This window comes from Mesoplodon bidens, assembly GCF_964165515.1.
Source record: "Mesoplodon bidens genome assembly, chromosome: 6".
NCBI classification, from domain to species: Eukaryota; Metazoa; Chordata; class Mammalia; order Artiodactyla; family Ziphiidae; genus Mesoplodon; species Mesoplodon bidens.
Window position 1 is genome coordinate 72,036,617 of NC_138162.1, and position 21,720 is coordinate 72,058,336.

General features: G+C 35.6%; 1 protein-coding gene across 3 annotated transcripts in view; it reads left to right on the forward strand.

The window, feature by feature from the left end:
* The window catches only part of BRD10 (bromodomain containing 10), a 106,577-nt gene extending 88,445 nt beyond the window's left edge, over positions 1-18,132 (forward strand). For all 3 annotated transcript variants that reach the window (XM_081236219.1, XM_081236220.1, XM_081236221.1), the window contains 3 exons: positions 8,210-8,325; positions 12,280-12,470; positions 13,833-18,132. In XM_081236219.1, coding sequence (XP_081092345.1) covers positions 8,210-8,325; positions 12,280-12,470; positions 13,833-17,476 — 3,951 coding nt within the window. In that variant the 3' untranslated portion in view covers positions 17,477-18,132. The remainder of the gene's footprint in view (positions 1-8,209; positions 8,326-12,279; positions 12,471-13,832) is intronic.
* The last annotated feature ends 3,588 nt before the right edge of the window (positions 18,133-21,720 follow it).

Below are 21,720 nucleotides of genomic sequence, written 5' to 3' on the forward strand. Positions count from 1 at the left end.
GGAAATCCTGTACAACAAATAAAATAAATAAGTTTCTTTACCTGTCATATTCTAGTCTTATTCTTTAGGCAAATACTTCCTCATTGTTTTCTGTGTACTATTCGTAATACCAAGGAACTTGGTTGAAATTCAGAGACAAAAACAAAGTCCTCATCCTCAAGGAACTCACTTTAGAGCTTAAGCTTTTTATCGCCAGTCCTGGGGATACATTTTTAATTTTAATCAGGATTGGTTGTGCTAACTCCTGTCCTTTTATAGAAAACTTAATCTTTTATTTTCAAGCCATTTTTTAAATTCAGAGATCACCAGACACTCTAGACATTTGCTTTACTTCCCTTAATGACATGTTAATATATTATTTGGGAGTAGGACTTTATGGACTTCATAAAAAATCAAATATTAACTGACATGTTCAAAATAATAGTAAGAAAAGAGAACTAGATGACAGGAAATGTGAACCAGAACAATACCTGGCTGGTAAGACAAAACTTCAATTGACTGTAATCACTGAATTATCTGAAAATGCATTATCCTCACTTATTTATGGTAAGTCTTGCTTTGGGACATTCTTTTTGACATTTAATAATTACTCTGCTCAACTAAGAACTGGATTTTAACTCTTGTTAATAGTGCTCACTGTTTCAACTTACTGCAATGGGGCATAGTCTGTATCCCATCAGGGAAACTTTCTTAAAAGCAATATTTGAACACCTCTTTTCTTCTAATAAAAGTTCCAATTAAACGGGAAAACTGTTGTTTCGTATTTTTACATCAGCCAGAGAATTAATGCCGCGTGTTCCCAGCATGGAGTGAGCTTCAAGGAAGAATTGAACTAGGTGACAGCTCCTTCTTTAATTAGAACTTCATAGTGTGGCTTTTATTATTTACCTTAAACTCTTTTGAATTACATATCACACACACTTATTCAAATGTAAGTAACAATCTAAATGCCAAATATTTTTCAAAGCCCCAAGTAAATTTGTATTATTTTCTATTTAATAGTTACTCTACTTTCAGTGGCAGGAGTTCTGGAAAATTGAACTTAAATCTGTGAGGTGCTTAAGACCAAAAAATGAGCTTCACCTCATTCTCTTTTTTATATTACAGAAGATATCAAAATCTTTGGAAAGCCCCTAAAATTTAAAGATAGGGTAGTTTAACCTTTTGTGAACTAGGAAAGAATACCATCCAAAAAATGGAGAAGATTGAACAGTAATAGAACTTTCCTACCATCTTACCAGACTCTGTAAAAAAGGTAAAAATGATACATTATATATGGAAGGAAAATTAATCCCAAATCTACCAGAGAATAAAAAGGAGTCTAAATAGGAAGCCTAGAGTCCACATGTGGATCTCTAGCACTTTAAAATAGAAAAAAATCCTTGCATGGAACCAGTTTCTTTTAATGAACATATGACGCTAACTGGTTGTAGCAGGTGCTTTTAATCAGGACAAGGCCATTTAAGGCAGATTTAGTGGCAGTAGCATGAAATGCTAATAGACAATTGAGAAAAAAACCTACAAAAGCAGATTTTAGGAGTCCAAAACTATTAGTAATCAATAACCACTTAATATAGGAACATAGGTTATAGCCCTGTAAACCCTGCAGTCACTGCCTTAAAATGTGAAACAATAACTTGTTCAAAATGGTGATCCGAGTCATCAAGAGTTAAATTATATTCATTGTATACTCAGAAAATCTGGAAGACATATTTTAGGAACGTTTCTATCAATTTTTTAAAACCTTTTGCAGCTAAGTAGAAAATCTCAGTAAGCTAAGAAATTTACTTCTATAGTTTGAATACGTATTGTGGGCCTGCTCTCTGCTAGGCATTGTGATGGAGCCTGAGAAAGTAAAAATAAGTAGGATACTGACTCTGCTTTTAAGATACTCCCAGTCTTAATTTCACTTACATGGACCTTTTTATGCTCTGACGATACCATATGTAACATTACTTAGTGATTCAGATTGTGCAGTGAATTGCTTGAGAACCCACCTTTCTGATATCAGGTATAGATTTGACAAAATTTTATTAACTTCTTTGTTAGCACCTATTCACTAAAAAGAATCAAATTCAGATACTTACGCAATAGTTAATTTCTAGTTCAGGATTTTTTCTTCTTTGTGAATGAAAATGGTTACATACCATCAGTTACATACATATTGTTAGATTTTCTTCCCCAGGAATAGTAACTATCTCACTGGGAATGTGATCTGTCCATCCTCTCTACAAAGTCAAATGACACTGAAACTTCCAATATTATCACTGATGCAGTTGTTTGTCTTCATGCTTTCTAGTTAAATGCTAATTTAGAAATATAATGGAAATGTTGTACATGCTGTGCAATGTAGGATATCTTTAGAATAAAGTACAAATGCTTTCCTTTTCTATTGAATTAGTCTTAAGAGAAAATGGGTGAGAGTACCTAAAGAGAAAACACTAGTATATGATAGGATAGTTCATATTAGAACCTCTGGCAGTGTGAAAATACTCTTTAACTTTTTCCATATTAATATGCAAACATTTCACTGTACTGTCTAACTAGTAATTTTTCAAGGGACTGTATACCAACAAGGTGAATGCAGTGTTTTACCCCGAAAACTGTGAATATGCAGGAATATACTAATATAGTAGTAATTTCTTTAGGTGAGCAATAAGAAAAAAAAAAAGTAAATACTTATTACCTTTTCACTTAATATTACTTAGACTAAGGAGAATGCCAAATAATTAGATTATTAACATGCTTAAGTACAGTTAATTTGATTTGTGCTGTGTTTTTATACATTTGCATTTCAATTATTTGTAACCTACCTTTGGATATTGCTAGTGATTTTAAATGAGACATCTTTGCAGACAAATCCATTTGGCTTTTCTAAAAGTTATTTGAATTTTATTTGAAAAGCATGATGTATTATTATCCCTTTCCACCATGTGATTTATGTCTGTGACAAGAACCAAGCCTATAACAAAAAATATTTTGTCATATGATCCCTGTTTCTGTGCTTTAACAACATATTTGTAAGTAAAAGCATGTAGAAAAAGAGCATTGATGCCTTTTTCATATGTATTATATTTTATACATAAAAATTATCTTTTTTATCATCTTCACAATAATACCCTTTCAATTTAAAAAAGCATTCTTTGCATATTTATATGTGATGTTAATCTTTTCTTCATATAACTGTTGATACCTATTTTGTTTAGATATAATGTTATAAGAAAATCCATATAAGTAACAATGATTTGTGTAAACAAACTACTTTCACCTAAGTTTAATATTCAAAGCATCTAAACTTATTAAAATGTGCAAAAGATCCATGGTAATGAGACATTTAATAAACCTGGAATTTATTTGCTTTCCTCTTTTCTTCCTTCTAGATGTTCAGTGTCCCCAGCATCAGTAGATTGCCAACTCCCTCTCCTTGCAACACCCCAGCCAGCATTATGCTGGTGCTGTCATACCCGATTACTGCAGCAGAATGGAGTTTTTCTTTAGTTGTAAGGTAAGTTTCCCTCCCCACTCATTTCACACACATAGACTCAGCTTTTCATTTTACAATATTGTGTAGTTTTATAAGTTTTTTAAAAGTTTCTTTTCTCTTATGGTTCCTTAGGTTATTAACCTATCACATTCAAAAACTTATAAAACTGCATAATATAATAAAGGACTTATCCTGTGGCCATAGACCAGCTCCTTATTGTAGTAATCCCTATGAGGTTATAAAACCTTTAGTGTTTGACAGTGGGGCATCTCATGGAAAGGGAGCTGGCAATCTGCAGCTGCTGTGGACATTGGCTGAGAAAGTATTGAAAGGTAAGCCTCAAATTTAGACCATATTGTATACCTTTGGTTCCATGGTGTATGTTTGAATTCATACTTTATGTTAAATTTCATAGTAAATTTATAAAAGAAAAATATATTACTCTCTTCTTTTCAAAATGACCTTCAGTAAATGTTTGAATTACTAAGTTCACATAACGCATTGGGATTATTTTAGAAAAAAATTTTTGTGAAAATAGTGAGAATTCTAATACTAAAAATTGTTCATTTATCCCCATATTCACATACCTGTTTATAAAGAAAAGTCAGCACTAAATTTATATATGTAAAGCTTATTAAATGTGTTTTTTATTAGAGAAACAATTACACTGTTCTACAAATAACCATTTACTTAATCTTTCTATCTACTTTCTTTGATTCTGTATTGATCAGTGCAGATAAAAACTGTAAGAGCCTTTCTGATTTTCATTATATCCATATTCTCTCTTATGTGTTTGAAGATGGGGAACTTGCTGTTTTCCTTGTTTTTTAAATTCACTTTTAAACTTTAGATCACCACAGTTTTAAGTACTACTGTAATTAAACAAATGAAACAAAGTAAATTTTAGAGATTTTAATGTTTGCATTACAGAGATACCTACATGTAAATATAGGAACTTACACAGTATAGTCTCTTTCTTCTTTAGGAATTGTCTGTGTGTAGCCCATGAGAAGATGGCATTGTGTAGTGGAAGGAAAGTGGATTTTAGCATTCGGGAGATCTAGAATTCTAAAGTCTTCTTCCACCTACAAGTACTTCTCTGTTTACTTTAGACACTTTCCTTCTGTAAAATTATGTCCTCTGAGTTCCCTTTTAGCTTTAATAATTTCATCCTAGAAGAAACATGATAGTTTTTCCTTTATCTGTGTATATAAATAAAGTTGATCAGTCAGGAAAGCTATTGCTAATGATCTGATTTAAAGTTCAGGAAATATTTTGTTTGATTTTAAATAGATTTTTTTTTTTTTTCTGGTACGCGGGCCTGTCACTGTTGTGGCCTCTCCCGTTGCGGAGCACAGGCTCCGGACGCGCAGGCTCAGCGGCCATGGCTCACGGGCCCAGCCGCTCCGCGGCATGTGGGATCTTCCTGGACCGGGGCACGAACCCGTGTCGCCTGTATCGGCGGGCAGACTCTCAACGACTGCGCCACCAGGGAAGCCCTTAAATAGATTTTTATATTAGATCCAAGTTAAGGCAGATTATTACCATTTGACTAACTTCATTTAAAAATTCATAACTTCTCTACGTTAGTTCCATTGTATACTGTGACACTCTGAGACCAGCACTAGGTAGAAAGGGACGTATTATTTTATTTCCATTTGGATTGTATTGACCAAAGAAATAATAAATGAAAGAAGCAGTATGAGTTTCTCTTTTACTGTCAAGTGATTAAAGTACCTTACTACCTCAAACACCAGTCCTAGAGCAGTGATTCTGAACTTTTTTAAACCTGTGCCCCCTTTTGATAGATGACACACATACCCCATGGCAGGTATAGGGATGCCCTTTGTTGAGGTCATCGTATCCTTTATATATATCTTCTAGTCAAAACATTTTATCAGCCTTTACTTTCTATAATTTGTGTTATGAAAATAATAAACTTTTTGTTTTTCAAATACAGAATGATTAGATAGGCATTTTCAAATATAAATGAGATACCATACCATCACTACCCCAAGTTGAGAATATGCAGTATAAAGAAGGGGAAGAAAGCCAAAAAACATACATAAGGTTGAAGGCCTCAGACATTTACAAACAGGTCAGTGGGTAAAACAGAGTTATATGGAAGTTAGGACTCTATTCTCTGATTGATTTATATGACCCCTCCTGTTCAGTAGTATATTTTCTGGGCATTGGATTAATTAAAATTTAGTAACCAAAATAAAATCAAAAGGTAAAATTTTCCTAATATTTTTAAAACTCTTTCCTATAAAAATTAATGTTGTAATTTAGTAGAGACACAAACAGAGTTGATAAATGGCTTTAAGTAGTATCCAGTTACACAGTCTCCCCTTTCCATGCTTCATCTACCTAGTCCTGAAAGTCCCATAACACTGATAGTTCTGTATTCCCTACCCCATCACCACCACACTAATCCATACAGCCACCGTACTGCCCAGGTTAACTCTGCATCTGTAATTCTTCCCCATGTAACTCCCAGTTAATAAGGAATTCAGCATGCCTGGTGCCCCCTAATCCTTTAATGCTTTTCCAGTTAATTATACCATGAAGAGAATATTCTCCCCACCTTCATTCCTTACCTCTTTCTGCTCTCGTTAGCTTAGGAAAAGTTTATTTCCACTGTCACCATTTCATTTTTGCGCCAAATAGAAGTTGATATGTAGAAAAAAATAATGTTGATATGCCTTGTTAAAGGGAAAAATCTCCATCTACTATTTTCTATTTTTTATTGAAACAAAATCTTACCTCATTCTGAAAAGGATTTAGGGTAGCTGTTACCTGTCTTTTCATCTTCCTCAAATGGCTTTCCATAGATGAAAGTTATTTCTTGCTCAGTTTTATTATTTATAATCTAATAGTTTTGTTTTCATGGGTTAGAATATGCACTTTATACTGTCTCATAACATTTCTTTGAGAAAAATAAACTTTTGAGGTATAACTCATTGTTAGTTGGATCCTTTTAGAATGCTTTTGACAAGATGGAAAGTCTCTTCAGGTTAGTATATTTCATGAAATAAAAGTTACTTTTCTTGAAATTTTTTCACAATACTATAATTTGTTATGCCACTGAGAAGACACAAAAGTTAGCCAGTGAGCCTAGGTTCCATATTCATTATGAGCACATGCACATATAATCTCACCTCTTCCTACTCTTCTAATGAACAATTTCCCTTCTGAAGTATAAAAACCTCAGTTAGAAATGTTGTTTATTTTTATGTGCATAAACGTTGTGTTGGTTTAAAGCACAAAATTTTCAGGAGTAGGAAATGCACTGTTATTGATCACTTAGTTTTGTATATGTTTAAAATTTCCATGACAAAAGGAAAAGTTTTAGATATATATAAAGTTGGGAAATCTATGCACACATTTTAGAATATGCTTTGCTGTAGGGAGTGGTTATTTTTCTGCCTTAATGTTTTACCTATATGCAAATTGACTCAGAGTTCCTGTGGGGTGAAATCTATTTTTATGCAGGTTAAATGTGATCTGTAACATATATAGTTGTGTGCCTTTTGTTACAAAAGAAATAAATTGAGTGGACTATATGGTATGTAAATTATATCTCAAAGCTGTTACCAAGTAAAAAAGAATACAACTTGGTTATATAACAGTAAGGGACTATAGTGATGATGGTGGTGGTGATGTGGATAGCTGGTGTTCACTAACATTGTGGAGAAGGGGGGATTGGCTACCTAAAGTTATACCTTCTGTAATCTTACTGTACCTATCGTATTCAAGTAATTTTATGGGTGCTGATGAAATGTATCTTTACTAGAGGTTTTATAACCTGTGTCAGATTGAATTTATGTAATACAGTTTTTAAGAGGCAGTGATGTAATTAGTTCTAAAGAACTTGGACTTCACCAACAGGCAGATCTGGGTTCAAGTCAGAGAACCTTAAACAAGTCATTTAATCTCTCTGAGCCTTAGTTTCATCATTTGTTAAGTAAGACTAAAAATGCACACACTTTAGAGGCCTTTTATAACTGCTAGTATACGTGAACTCTCATGTTCACTCGATCTCTCTCTCCCTCCCTTCCTCCCTCCCTCCCTCCCTCTCCATCTGTCTGTCTCTATCTCTCTCTCTGTCTCTTTCTCTCCAAGTATGAATGAAATGCTTAGGATAATACTTAGCAAATGGAGGGCATGTCAGAAATTAACCGTTAGTATAGCATGATAGTATTGAAAATGGTGACCAGTTGTTTGCTTTTCTGTGCTGGAAACATTTTTAAATAAAATAATTGTAAAATTTCCTAAGGAAGTTTGTTAAGATAGCTTTTGAATAGGATAACAATTCAGGCTTTCTCTCTTTTTTTCCCCACTGTTTTGGAAAAATTACAGAAACTTTACAGAAGTGAGCAATGTCATTTACATAGTTATATAAATGTTTGTATCTTTACATGTGTTTTAGTGATTTATAAAAATGTTTATAATTGACCCAATTAAAAACTTAAAAAAAATTTTTATCTCCTGGTTTAATTAAATGGGTTTTAGATTTCTCCTGTAGAATTGAGAATCTTTAAAGTATATCAAAGAAGATTTATTATAGGATATTTTCCTCCTTGCTGCAACCTTCTGAAGAAGAGATATGTACTTATTTGATGGGTATTGGCATTCTGTTTTGTTTTTTAGTCAGAAAATAAGTATTGGCATTTACTTTTGGATTAAGTCTAAGGAATTTACTTTTAAAATTGTGTTTTTTAGGGCAAATGGTATCATCGGAGGCAAGCTGTAAAAGAATTGCATAGTACATTGATACGTCTTTTAAATGAATTGCTGCCATGGGAACCAAAGTTAATGAAAGCTTTTCAAAGAAACAGGTAAATCAAGCTTTATTATCTTTTTTAAGGCTCTTTATGATTATGGAAGGTGTCCTGGTATCATTTAGTATAGTTTTCCATTGATTTGTAATTCAGATATTTTTGAGTACCTACTGTATACAAGGTACCTCCTTAGCCCTGACAAAGTACTGTTGATTAAACAAAACTCTTACTGTGTGGTTTATATTCTTTTTTCTCCCCCATTTTTTTTCATTGTGGTAAAATGCACAAATAAGATTTACCATCTTAACTAGTTTTAAGTGTACTGTTCAGTGATATTAAATACATTCATGATGTTGTGTCACTGTTACCCCATCCATCTCCAGAACCTCATCTTGTGTAACTGAAACGCTATACCTGTTAAACGATAACTCCCCATTCCCCCCTTCCCCCCATCCCGTGGTAACCACCATTCTACTTTCTGTATCTATGATTTTGACTAAGTACCTCATATAGTACAAAATATTTGTCTTTTTGTGACTGGCTTTATTTCACTTAGCATAATGTTCTCAGGGTTCATCCATATTGCAGCATATGTCAGAAGTTACTTCCTTTTAAAGGCTTAATAATATTGCATTTTATGCATATATCCATTCATCTGTAATGGGCATTTGGGAGGCTTTTCATGTTTTAGCTATTATGAAAAATGCTGCTATGAACATGGGTGTACAAATATCCAAGACCCTGCTTTCAAATTTGGGGGTGTATACCTAGAAGAGGAATATGGTAATTGTATTTTTAATTTTTTGAGGAACTACCATACTGTTTTCTACAGTGACCGTACAATTTTACATTCCCACCAACAGTTACAAGAGTTCCAGCTTCTCCACATCCTCACCAACATTTGTGATTTTCTTTTTTTTAAATTGCCATCCTAATGAATATGAGGTTGTATATCATTGTAGTTTGGATTTGCATTTCCCTAATGATTAGTGAGACTGAGTGTTTTTTCATGTGCTTATGGCAATTTATATATCTTTGGAGAAATGTTTAGAGATTTTTTTGATTATTGATTCAATTTCCTTACTAGTTTTAAGTCTATTCAGACAGACAAACTCAAATGTCAGATGGTGAGAAGTGCTGTGAAGAAAAATGAAGCAGGTTAAGAAATAAGGAATAAGAAATGCTTAGTTTGGATGGGATAATGATTGGTCATTTACCAGGGTGTTGGGGAACGCTTCCCTGGTGAGTTGATGTTTGAAAAGAGACCTGAAGGAAATAGGGGAGAGAGCCAAGTGGATATCTAAGAGAAAAGAAGATGTAGAAGCCCTAAGGTTAAAAGCATGATTGACATTTATAGGAAATGCAAAGGGGCAAAAATAACCGGAGCTGAGTGAGTGAGGAGGAAAGTGGTAAGAGTCAAGAGTCAGAGAAGTATAGGGAAAGGTAGCCAGATCATGTACGTGTTTAAGGATTTTGGCTTTTACTCTGAGATGAGAAGCCATTGAAGAGCTTTAAACAGAGGAAGTACATGATCTGACTTACGTTTTAAAGCACTCGCTCTGCCGGTTCTGTTGAGATAGTGTAGTGTGGGATGACGATAAAGGCAGGGAAGTCAGTTACACTATATTAGTAGTCCAGGCAAAAAATGACAGTGGCTTGGACCATGATAGTAGCAATGCAGACGGCAAGGAGTGCTTGGATTCTGGATAGATCTTGAAAGTAGGACTGGTAGAATTTCCTTAAGGCTTGCATATGGAGTGTCAGAAAAAATGAGGAGAAAAAGATGGTGCCTAATATTTTTTATCTAAACAACTAGAATAATGCAATTGCCATTAGCTGAGATAGGGGAAACAAAGAAGTAGTTTTGGGGAGGGAGTGGATTCAGGAGTTTGGATTTCAACATGTTAAGTTTGATATGCCTTTCAGATGTCTAACTGGAGTTACTGAGTAGGCAGTTTAGCATATTAGTCCCAGTTAAAGGGAGTAAGCCAGGCTGGAGGTATAAATTTGGGGGTTGTCAGGATATAGATTATATTTAAGCTGTGAGATGGTAGAAATCGCCTAGTATATGAGCATAGATAAGAGAGACTGAACCCTGGGACATTCCAACAGTTAGATGTGATGGAGATGGCAGGACTCAGCAGAAGTGACTGAGAAGGAGTATTCAGCAAGGTAGGAGTGTAACCAAGAGTGGTGTCTTAGAAACGAGGTAAAGAAGATGTTTTAAAAAGGAGGCTGATCATGATGGATTGAGGAAGATGAGGACGAGAATTCATTGTTAAATTTGGCAATATCATTGATGACCTTGAGGAGCTGTGTTGATAGAGATGTGGGTAAAAGTCTAAGGAGTCTGTTCAAGAGAATGAGGGGTGAGGAATTGGAGTTTTTCTATAAAAGTAGAGCAGAGAAATAGGGCAGTACCTGGTAGGACAAGTTGGAGTCAAGTTGGGTCATTTGTTTTTATTAATGGGAGAAATGGGAGAAATAACATGTTTGTATACTGGTGGAAATGATTGAATAGAGAGGCAAAAATGACAATGGAAGGGACGTTTGGTTGAGTGAGATTCTTGACTAGGTGAGAGAAGATGCGTAAGTTGGAAGGGTTAGCTTAGATAGGAAGATGGAGTATATGAGTACAGATGAAGGTCTTAAGTTGCAGACGAGGTATGAGCATATGAGAGTTCTTGTCTGATTGCTTCCATTTTTCCTGAAATAAGGAGCAAAGTCATTAGCTGATTTGAGAAGACTGAGAAGGGAGGAATTTTATACTACCCCCATATAGATATTACTAAAATGAAATTAATTTTACAGTTATCCTTTGGTAACCCACTCTAGTATCTTACAGCCCTCATCTGCTCTATAAAACCCTTACACAATAATTGAAAGATAAATAAAGTAATTATTAACTAACATTTGTTGAATATTTATGTGCCACACAAACTATGAAGGAAGTGCTATTATTATCCTCATTGTACAAATAAGTAAACTGATGCTTAGAAAGTTTAAGGAACTTGCCCAAAGTCTTACAACTGTTAAGTAACAGAGGTGAGATTTAAACTCCAGTATGCACACATAGGAATTTTTTTTTTTTTGATGTGGACCATTTTCAAAGTCTTTATTGAATTTGTTACAACATTGCTTCTGTTTTATGTTTTGGCTTTTTGGCCACGAGGCATGTGGGATCCTAGCTCCCTGACCAGGGATCGAATCCACACCGCCAGGGAAGTCCCACACAGATAGGAATTTGTAGCAAAAGTAAATTGGAGAATGTATGTTCAGATTTTTTAAAAACAAACAAAAATAAACAAAGGGTAAAAGTAAAATAGAGAAACTCAGTTGAAAGCAAATGAACAAGAAAGGATCTCTAAAATATCATGTAATCATTTGGAAATGTTTCTATCTCTCTTAGTGTTGTAGAAACATAGGTATTATGTTTTTATGTGAAAAGAATCTCTGAAAGATCACTTTTCAGCTTTGTTTCCCTATGCTTAATTTAAAAAATAATTTCTAGTGAGACCCAAAGTTTTAGGTATGATTGCTCTCAGGATTAAATGATGGATTGTTTTTGTTTGTTACTCTTTGTATAATAGTCAAAAATAATACACACTGTTTCTTAGAACTTTTTGATTAACTCTTTTAAATTACCTTTTAAACTATATTATAATCAGCAGTTTTAAGACTATCTCAAATCTATATCAGTGCAGCTAGAAAAAAAATTACCTTTTTCTCATTTAATAGGTCTAACAGTAGCCTTTAGAAAGACAAATAGGTGTATGTTCGAACACTTTATTCTGAAATTGCAGATAAAATTTTTTAAGTTTCTTATGCCTACACCCTGTGTTTTGTCTTCTTGAACAATAGTCATTGGCATCTTAGACACACTTGGTTAAAACATAGGTTTAGTGACTTAACTGAAAATACTAAAATATAGCTTAAAATGTTAGAAGGTACTTTAGCTTCCAAGAGTTCAGTATGTACGTATTGTTGGTTGTGTCGAATATTTTTCTTCAGGAGTCGCCTAAAGAAAGACTATGATGATTTCAGAAGACAGCCTGATCACGATAAATTTACTGGAGAACTGTGGACTGCTGAAGAAGGTGAAGGAGATCCTGGAAAAGAATCTCCAAAAGTAGAACTCAGTAGCAAGTCTATAGACACCACAGAACCTCTAGATATCCTGGAGAAGGATCATCTTGATTCAGGTAGGCGTTCAAACTTTCTTTAAATCAACACTAAAAGCACAAAGAGAAATTTTAGTATCTTTTGTGGAGATAAAGGATAATCTGGTTAATGAAGTTCATTGATTGGGGAAATCTGTTATGTTTGAAGGTGTACTAATGTCTTATTAAAGGTTCTTTGGAGTCATTATTACTGTTCTAGGAGTTTCTGGAGTCGGTGCCCAACTCCAAACTGTAGGCATGTTATTGCTCATTACAGACCACACATCATTGATATGCAGTCCCTTTGAAATAGTTTAGCCTCTTCTTTTTATTATTATTAATTTTGAAGCACTATTTCTGATGTTTGCTTTAAATGGAACTTGTCAAGTCCCTAATAATTGTGAAGATTTTTTTTTTTTAATGAGGAATGATCAAGGTTGATGGCCTAAGAGACCAGAGTGGACACCTCATTCTTATAAGGAGGCTGGATTAGATGATCTGTAATGCATTTCAACTTATCAGATTATTTTATTCTATAAATCTAGTTAAATAACTTTCTTTAGTTATCTAAGAGGTATAAAAATTTGTGGTTAGAAATGTATTAACCTATTGTTTTCCATGTCTGGTGAATTGAAAAAGAGTAACTTCTCATCAATCCAGTTTGATCAGATATGAACATAATTTTTTTTTTTTTTTTTTTTTTTTTTTTTTTTGCAGTATGCGGGCCTCTCACTGTTGTGGCCTCTCCCGTTGCGGAGCACAGGCTCCGGACGCTCAGGCTCAGCAGCCATGGCTCACGGGCCTAGCCGCTCCGCGGCATGTGGGATCTTCCCGGACCGGGGCACGAACTCGTGTCCCCTGCATCGGCAGGCGGACTCTCAACCACTGTGCCACCAGGGAAGCCCTGAACATAATTTTTTTACTGTAGGAATAATTAAACACCAGAAAAAGCTGGACATTTTTTATTCCGTAGTGTCTCTCTCTAAAAATAGAAAATATGGAGAACCATCTCTCTTTGATATGAAGGTTCCCCTATCTAGAAGGAGAGAACTAGACTAGATTCCTTTCCAAATCTAAATTCTGAGCCCTAATTGCTGGCTTGAGTATCTCTTTAAAAGATGTAAACTTTCCTTTTACACTTGTATTGGCAAAAGAATTTGATCAAAAATAATTTCCTTATTAAAAAAATATGTTGTTCTTGGGAATGGTTATAATGTCAGGATTACCATGTCAAAGGTCACCTTACCTTAATTTCCATCAGTGGTACTGAGACTTTTGAATCGCCCTACAGGTTTCTTAATAAATTGCTTGTTCAAAGATTGACTTTCTTTTTTATAATTGGTCTTACCATTGCTATTCAGTTGCTGTTTTATATAAACAAAATGCTTGTTTTACAATTTTCAGATGATATGAAATTGTCAGAAATAGATTTACCTGTGGCCAGAAGCAAGTTGCTGAAAAAAGAATTGCCTTCTAAAGATGTACCTAAGACACTGCCTAAAACACTTAAACGGCAGTCCAAACAAACTAATTATCTGGATGATAGCACAAAAGAGCTTTCGCCAAGGAAGAAAGCAAAGTTAAGCACAAATGAGACAACAGTTGAGACTGTAGAAGGTGATATGCAAACTGACTGTTTGAATGAATCAAAGCAGACAGAGCCACTGTTTCCAGAGTCATTTGCCTCATTGGATTCAACACCAGTGTCTACTCTCCAGAAAGGGACCAAACCTATTCAGGCCTTGCTTGCAAAGAATATTGGGAACAAAGTGACCTTAACAAATCAACTGCCCCCTTCCACAGGTAGAAGTGCTTCTGCTGTGGAAAAGCCAGTTATATCTCCTCCAGAAGCAAGCCCCATAAAGCCAGCATTGACCTGCCACACCAGTACAAAAGGTCCTTTACAGATGGTATACAAAATGCCCTGTGGCCAGTGGTTGCCCATAGATCTTCATAACAGCTCTGTAAAGATTCAGATGCAACCTATGCTGGATCCTAAAACAGGAGAAAAAATCATGCAGCAGGTTCTCATTCTGCCTAAGAATTTTGTAATTCAGCACAAGGAAGGGAAAGCAGTTGCAAAAGAAATACCACCACTTCAACAAAAAGGTACAGAACGACATGGTTCATCTTTCCCACAGACAGCAAATGTAAACTCTTCTTTAGCATCAGTTCTTGTCAACCCAACAGGAACTGTTTCTACCCAACTACCTAATACAGCTTTCAACAAGACAGTTACACCTTTGTCAAATGTGAGTAATGCTAGACCACAGCCTTTGACACCTGTAACCTCCATAAGTAATTTATTAACACCACCAGTTAGGACTAGCCAGAGTGAGGCAGGAAAAGTCAAGAATGCAGTTTCAGCAGCCGCATTCCGCCAGCCCATTGCTTCACCCACCACTTCCTCAACAGTTCAGCCTCAGTTATCAGCAACAACACTAAATGGATCTACAAATCCCGGTAGTTCCCTCAAATGTTTTGCACAACAAACTCCTGATTCTTCTGAAGCAAAGCAAGAACTGAAAACTGTATGCATAAGAGATTCACAGTCAATTCTTGTTAGGACACGAGGTGGGAACACTGGAGTTGTAAAAGTACAGACCAATCCAGATCAAAATTCATCCAATAGTTTATCTTCAAGTTCAGTTTTTACTTTTGCTCCTCAGCTTCAGGCATTTCTAGTGCCAAAATCAACAACTTCATCATCCTCTGCTTTTTCGCCAGTAGCTGGAACAACTGCTACATCTAGTCTCCCACCTTTTGGCCAAGCACCTACTTCTGTTTCCATTCCAGCTGGCTTTAATCCATCCACGGGGAAAAATCTTAAATTTACATTAAGCCAACCTTCCTGCAGTAGTAATTTGGGGCACATGATAGATAAAACTTCACACATGCCCTCCTCTCCCTTAAAGTCTTCTGTTTCTTCTAGCACTCTCCTGCCATCAACAACAAATAGTTCAGTAAGCGTAATTAGCATATCAACCGGAAATTTTGGACAAACGAGTACAAATGTTATTCATACGCAAGCTAAACAGCAACAAGTAGATTATGTCACAAAAAGTTACCCTGTTACAAGATCAGAAGCAACAGCAGCAACAAATGAAGATATGGTCAGTGGGACTCCAGTTCAGAAACTTATGCTGGTGTCAGCTCCATCTATTCTTTCTTCTGGCAGTGGAACTGCAATTAATGTGGCAGCTGCACCAACATCTACAGGTGTTTCTGCCCAGAAATTAGTTTTTATTAATGCTGCAATTCCCAGTGGCACTTCAACCCCAACTATTGTGGCAGAACCATTCAAACAAACTCTTCCTCCTCCCTTGAGTAAAACATATGTTAAGGCTCCAGAGCAGCCCCAGATAGTACTAATTCCATCTACAGTGGGAGCACCAATAAAAATAAATTCATCACCAACTGTGTCTCAGATAAAAGATGTGAAAATTGGGCTAAACATAGGCCAAGCAATTGTAAATACTTCAGGCAGTGTGCCAGCTGTACCATCAATTAACCTATTGCAAAATGTAACCCCAAAAGGAGAAGAAAAAAGTACCAAGGGCTATGTTTTGCCACTGTCAACAAGTGGTAATTCAGTTCCAGTAAGCTCAAATTTTGTGAGTCAAAATATTACTCCTGTTAATGAATCAGTGGTTTCTGCTTCAAGAACAGTAAACATGTTTTCAGTAACAGGAGCAAATGTATCTTTGGGTTCTCTTTCAGTGACCTCAACCTCTGCCTCAGTTGGGACACGACCTCCTGTTTTAGTCAGTGGAAATGATACCTCTTCAAGAATTATGCCTATTTTGTCAAATAGACTTTGCACGTCAAATCTCGGAAACACTGTGGCTATATCAACTGTGAAAACAGGACATCTTGCATCATCTGTTCTGATTTCAAATACACAACCAACAGTGTCTCCTAAATGTCTAACATCAGCTTTGCAAATCCCTGTTACAGTTGCCTTGCCTACATCTGTGACTGTATCCCCTAAAATAATCAACACAGTTCCACAAGCCGCAACAGTACCAGGAACCACACGTTCTGTATCTCTTGCTAAAAGACAGTCTCGGACTTCTGTCCAGTTTCAGTCACCAGGGGTTTCAACTACAGTGCCAACAAGTATAAACACAAATAAACCTCAAACTGAATTTCCATCCCTTTCACCGAATCCAGGTAAAATAATTAACATTTCCAATTTTGCTTCTCTGCCAAACCAGCAACTGTCCCGTGCTTTCGTAAAATCAACCCCCAGTTACAGTTCTGCTCCAGCTGGCACTGCCATTCACACTGGTGCAGCACCATCAAATGTAACTAGTGTGGCAGGGGGCCAGTTCAGTGAGCCTTGTATTCAGCAAAAAATAGTCATCAATACCAGTACGCCTTTGGCACCTGGCACACAAATCATGATTAACGGAACTCGCTTTATTGTTCCACCACAAGGTCTTGGAGCTGGCAGCCATGTTCTCCTTATATCCACTAATCCAAAATACGGACCTCCCTTAGTTCTTAACAGTGGCCAAGGCATTCAGCCTACACCGGTAGATAACCTGGCCCAGAAGATCACGCTAGCATCAAATAATTCTTTAAGTGGGCAACCTGTGAAACATTCTCTAAGAAGCTCTACAAAAATTGTAAACTCTTTTGGGAATGCAAGTTCTCTACCCACAGTACATGCAGCACCACAGATCATAAACCCAGCTGCTGAAGTTTCTGTACCACCTCCTGCACCAACAGTGTCATTGACTTCAGTAATTAAGTCTCCTCCAGCTACTCTTCTGGCTAAGACATCTTTGGTTTCTGCCATTTGCTCTAGTAATCCTTCACTGCCAAGTAGCACTTCAGTATTTCATTTGGATACATCAGTCAAAAAATTGTTGGTCAGCCCAGAAGGAGCCATTTTGAATACCATAAATACTCCAGCATCTAAGGTTTCTTCACTCTCTTCATCACTCTCTCAAATTGTTGTATCTGCCAGTCGAAATCCTGCCTCTGTCTTCCCTGCTTTTCAGTCATCTGGCTTAGAGAAGCCTGACACAGCTGCATCTTGAATTTAGACTAAACGAGCCAGTTTTTAAATAACGGGGCATTGTTTTGACTCCCATAAAAATTTTAACTTTATTATACTGTTGAAAACATACATAGTTTGTGTGTGTGTGTATGTGTGTTTTAATGTATCTTTTCATTAGCTTGCAACAAGGCTTTGTTTTTCTTGGGGAGGGAAAAATCTGTTCCATTTCACTCATTGGTATGAGTATGTTTTCAAAGGTTATTTGTTTAAAATAGACAGTCAGGACTTAACCTGTCTATATAACATAAATTGAACAAAGTCAAATTTGACTAGTTTGGAGTAAGCTAGGCTTTTGCACACTTGCATTGACATGTTTCTTCTTGAATTTGGACTGTTGCAGCGTGGCTCTACAATATGGTATTCTGTGTCTTTAGTGGAATCTTATTTTTGTTTCTGTAAGAAAATATATATATATATATATTTATGCATTGTGAAAATGCAGTCCATTGTGTAAAATTGTACATATTCCTAAATCCTTAACAACCTGTACTAAACTATATGTACAAAGAACTATGCTGTCTTATTTATGTTTTGTTTACATAATGTATAGTTTTTTAAGTATTTTAGTAATTTTGGACCAGTGAACTGTTAGCATCAATGCAGAAGAATCTGCATGTAATAAACTGAGTTGCTGTATTTCCTTGTTTGAATACCATTTTTAAAGTGCGTTCTTGTTCCATTGAAGGACTACATGATGTAAGATGAGGACAGATCTTTACAAAAAGGAATTTAGGCTAGGAAATTTGAATTAATAATAGTATTTGTACAAGGCTTTAGAATTTACAAACTTTACTTCCACATATCTCATTTGACTTTCACAGTACTCTTGAGAGCTTAAATGATGTGCCCTAGGTCACTCAGCTAGTTGGTGGTATAGCCAGTATTTGAACCTAATGCTTAAAATCATTTCTGCATAACTTTACATTACTTCTGCTTTAAAATTTCACTCTGGATTTCATTGTTTTAATTTTTTTCTCTTAATCCACCACCAGATTCTACATTGATCAAAATAAGTAATCTTAAAGGCCAGTGTGTTTGGTCTGTGTTTATAGATCCCAAATATGTTTTTTTTAACTTTTTGTTTTTAAATAAGTTTAGATTTACAGGAAGTTGCAATGATAGTACAGAGAGGTTTGGGGTACCCTTCACCTAGTTTACCCTGATACATTTATTTTTACATTGAGGGGTTGGTTCATAGTTGACTGATTTTCCAAAATGATATTTAAAAACATGAATTTCTTTTGTTTGTTTAGAATGACAAACGAATGTGAACACTTTCAATTATTTATAAGTACTCTCTTTTTGTGTGTATTTTTCAATTACAGAGCAGTTACTTAAATTCCATTGTAAAGCAATGTTTATATGGATCAGCTTATTCTTGGGGTTCAACTTTATGGTATTTCAGAATTTGCCTCATTTTAAATAAAAGGTAAATTTTATACTTACTTGATGTTTATATCCATTATCTTTTTTGGGATACTGATTGTAAACTCATCCACATCCCATTTATAATGATATTAAACCTGATCACATGGAGTTGTAGTCTAGGGTTGAAGAGTAGGCCTAAAGACTTCTTTTGAAACTACATTGAAATTTATTAGTTGAAGAGGGCAGTGAGGGTATTCCTGGAAAGTTGCTAAAGGCTCTCAAAAGCCTAGATTTATACTCTAAGTACCTTTGCTGATCATGTCTATGCTTCACTCTGTCCCGCTTTCCTTGTCATTTTAGAAACCTTGGATTTCAGGGGGAAGTGGGTGATGTTTGAAGTACATTGCATTGTACATACACGGTGCACAATAAATGAATGTATTTACCTACTCAACTTTTTAAAACAAAACAACCTAAAACTATTCATCTTTTGTCTGAAAAGAATTCTCTACACCACTTCCAGAAATGAATTTACCGAATTACTTATGACGCACTTTATTCCCAGTGAAGACCCCTCACTTATTAACCACTAATTCTTTTCTGACTCCTAAATCAAAATCCTAATATGACTTTCAAAGCTCTGTGTGATCTGGTGAACCTTAAAGTCCCTGCTCCCCTTTTAGGCTTTTAGATCCTAAAAGGCTCTTCAGTCTGTTCCTGCTTACCTCTCCAGCTTCATTTCAATTGACTCTCCCCCTTGCTTTCTGTACTCTAGCTTTCTTTTAGTTCCTAGAAAGTTCAAGACCTCAAGGTCTTCCCAGATGTTCCCTTTAACTTAATGTTTCATTTCAGGTTCTCATTACATATTACATAACTCCCTCTCCTTACCCCAGCCAGCATCATGCTATTGCAGTCACTCAGAGATTGAGGTCATAGTGTGAGAAATGCATAGTACTCCTTCACAACTGTAATAAAATGATCTGTATGCAATTATTTAATGCCTGTCATTTTTTAAAAGAGAGAGACCTTGTCATCTTCATCATTGTCACTGGCACATAGTAAATATTCAATATGTATTTGTTGAATGAGTGAGGAATCTAGTTAGCTTCTTATATTATTTAAGGTCTAGTTTACTTTTAAAAAAATAATGCCCCATTTTTACTAGAAATTTGACTAAATTAATGGATTTATATAATCAAAAAGTCAAATTCTTTTTCCTTTGCCTCCAGTTTGGTAGGTCACGTGGATTTCTGGGATCTTGGCCAAGGAGTACAAAGTCAAATTCCTCAGTTCTTTGTGTTCAGTGTTATTAAATATTCTTAAAGGTCATCTATTAAAGCATTCATGTAAAGGAAGAAAAGTCACCACAATGCTACCTGAAAGAATTCATGGTCCTGGAGGGTGTGTTTCTACCCTTAGTATAGAATTAGTAGGCCATTTGGATGTCAGAATTCAATATCATTTTAAATGCTAAGATAAAACATGCTGAAATAACATACCTCCTTCTCATGTGTTAGCTCTTTTCTCTCATTCCCTATGATCTTTCCTACCAAAAAAACTTTCCTTTGTGATTTTATATATATATATAAAATACTAAGTGGCTGTTTAGATTCCTGCTTTCATTCCAAGATTCCAATTTTATTGATATATTTAATAAGTAATTGACATCAATAGTTTTATGATCAAAGCAACAATGGCTATAATATACACTAAGATAAATGAAAATGTTTGTTTGGTCTAATATATTATTGACTTAGAATGAATTTAGAAATACTTAACATTAAAAGCTTGAGAAGATGGCAGGATCTGAAAGTGATCTAAGAAATTTGATGGGGAGTTTAGTTATTCAAAGTTATACTGTACTGTAACATAGAGATGATACATAACTCACCTTTTCATTCCAGAGGTTGTATTGCCAACACCTGAACCTGAAGCCTCATTGTCACTATAATACTATCATCCACCCCAGGTATTTTTCTTCATTTGTTCAAAAAGCACTTACTATGCACACCATGGTGCTTGATGCTTGCTTGTTTATTAACAAGAAAGCTGAAGGGCATGGCATGGTTCAGGTTCTTATAGTTTAACTTGGAGACAAACTGTGAAAAAAATCTACAGTTTTTTGGTTCTACAGAACCAAAACTGTGTGTTCTTATGTATGTAATCTTTAATATCACTCTTAATGTAGTTATCAACATGAACTCAAAAGCATAATTATCAACATAAAATCAGAGAGTTGTATAAATTCATTCTACACATTTATTGAGAACCATATAGTACAAAAGATGTAGGAACAGCATAGATAAGTAAGATCCCATCCCGGTCCTCAACACAAAAATCAAAAGAATATAACAAGCTAAAAGTAAATGTCAGAGGAATAAAGAACTAAGAGTTTAGTAGGGAGGTGCCAGAGGTTTCAAACACAGGGTGGCGTTTGTGACGGGACAAAGTGTGTTTAGAACCAAGCCTGCAGAGACTCAGTCTCACAATATCACAAGGAAGTTAACAATACTCTATTGTTTTTGTTGTTTTTTTTTTTTTGGTACGCGGGCCTCTTACTGCCGCGGCCCCTCCCGCTGCGGAGCACAGGCCCCGGACGCGCAGGCCCAGCAGCCACGGCCCACGGGCCCAGCCGCTCCACGGCATGCGGGACCCTCCCGGACCAGGGCACGAACCCATGTCCCTCGCATCGGCAGGCAGACCCCCCAACCACTGCGCCACCAGGGAAGCCCTCTATTGTATATTTGAAAGTTGCTAAGAGAGTAGATCTTAAAATTTCTCATCACAAGAAGAAAAAATTGTAACTATGTGTGGTGAATGTTAACTTATGGTGGTTATATGTCAATTGTACCTCAA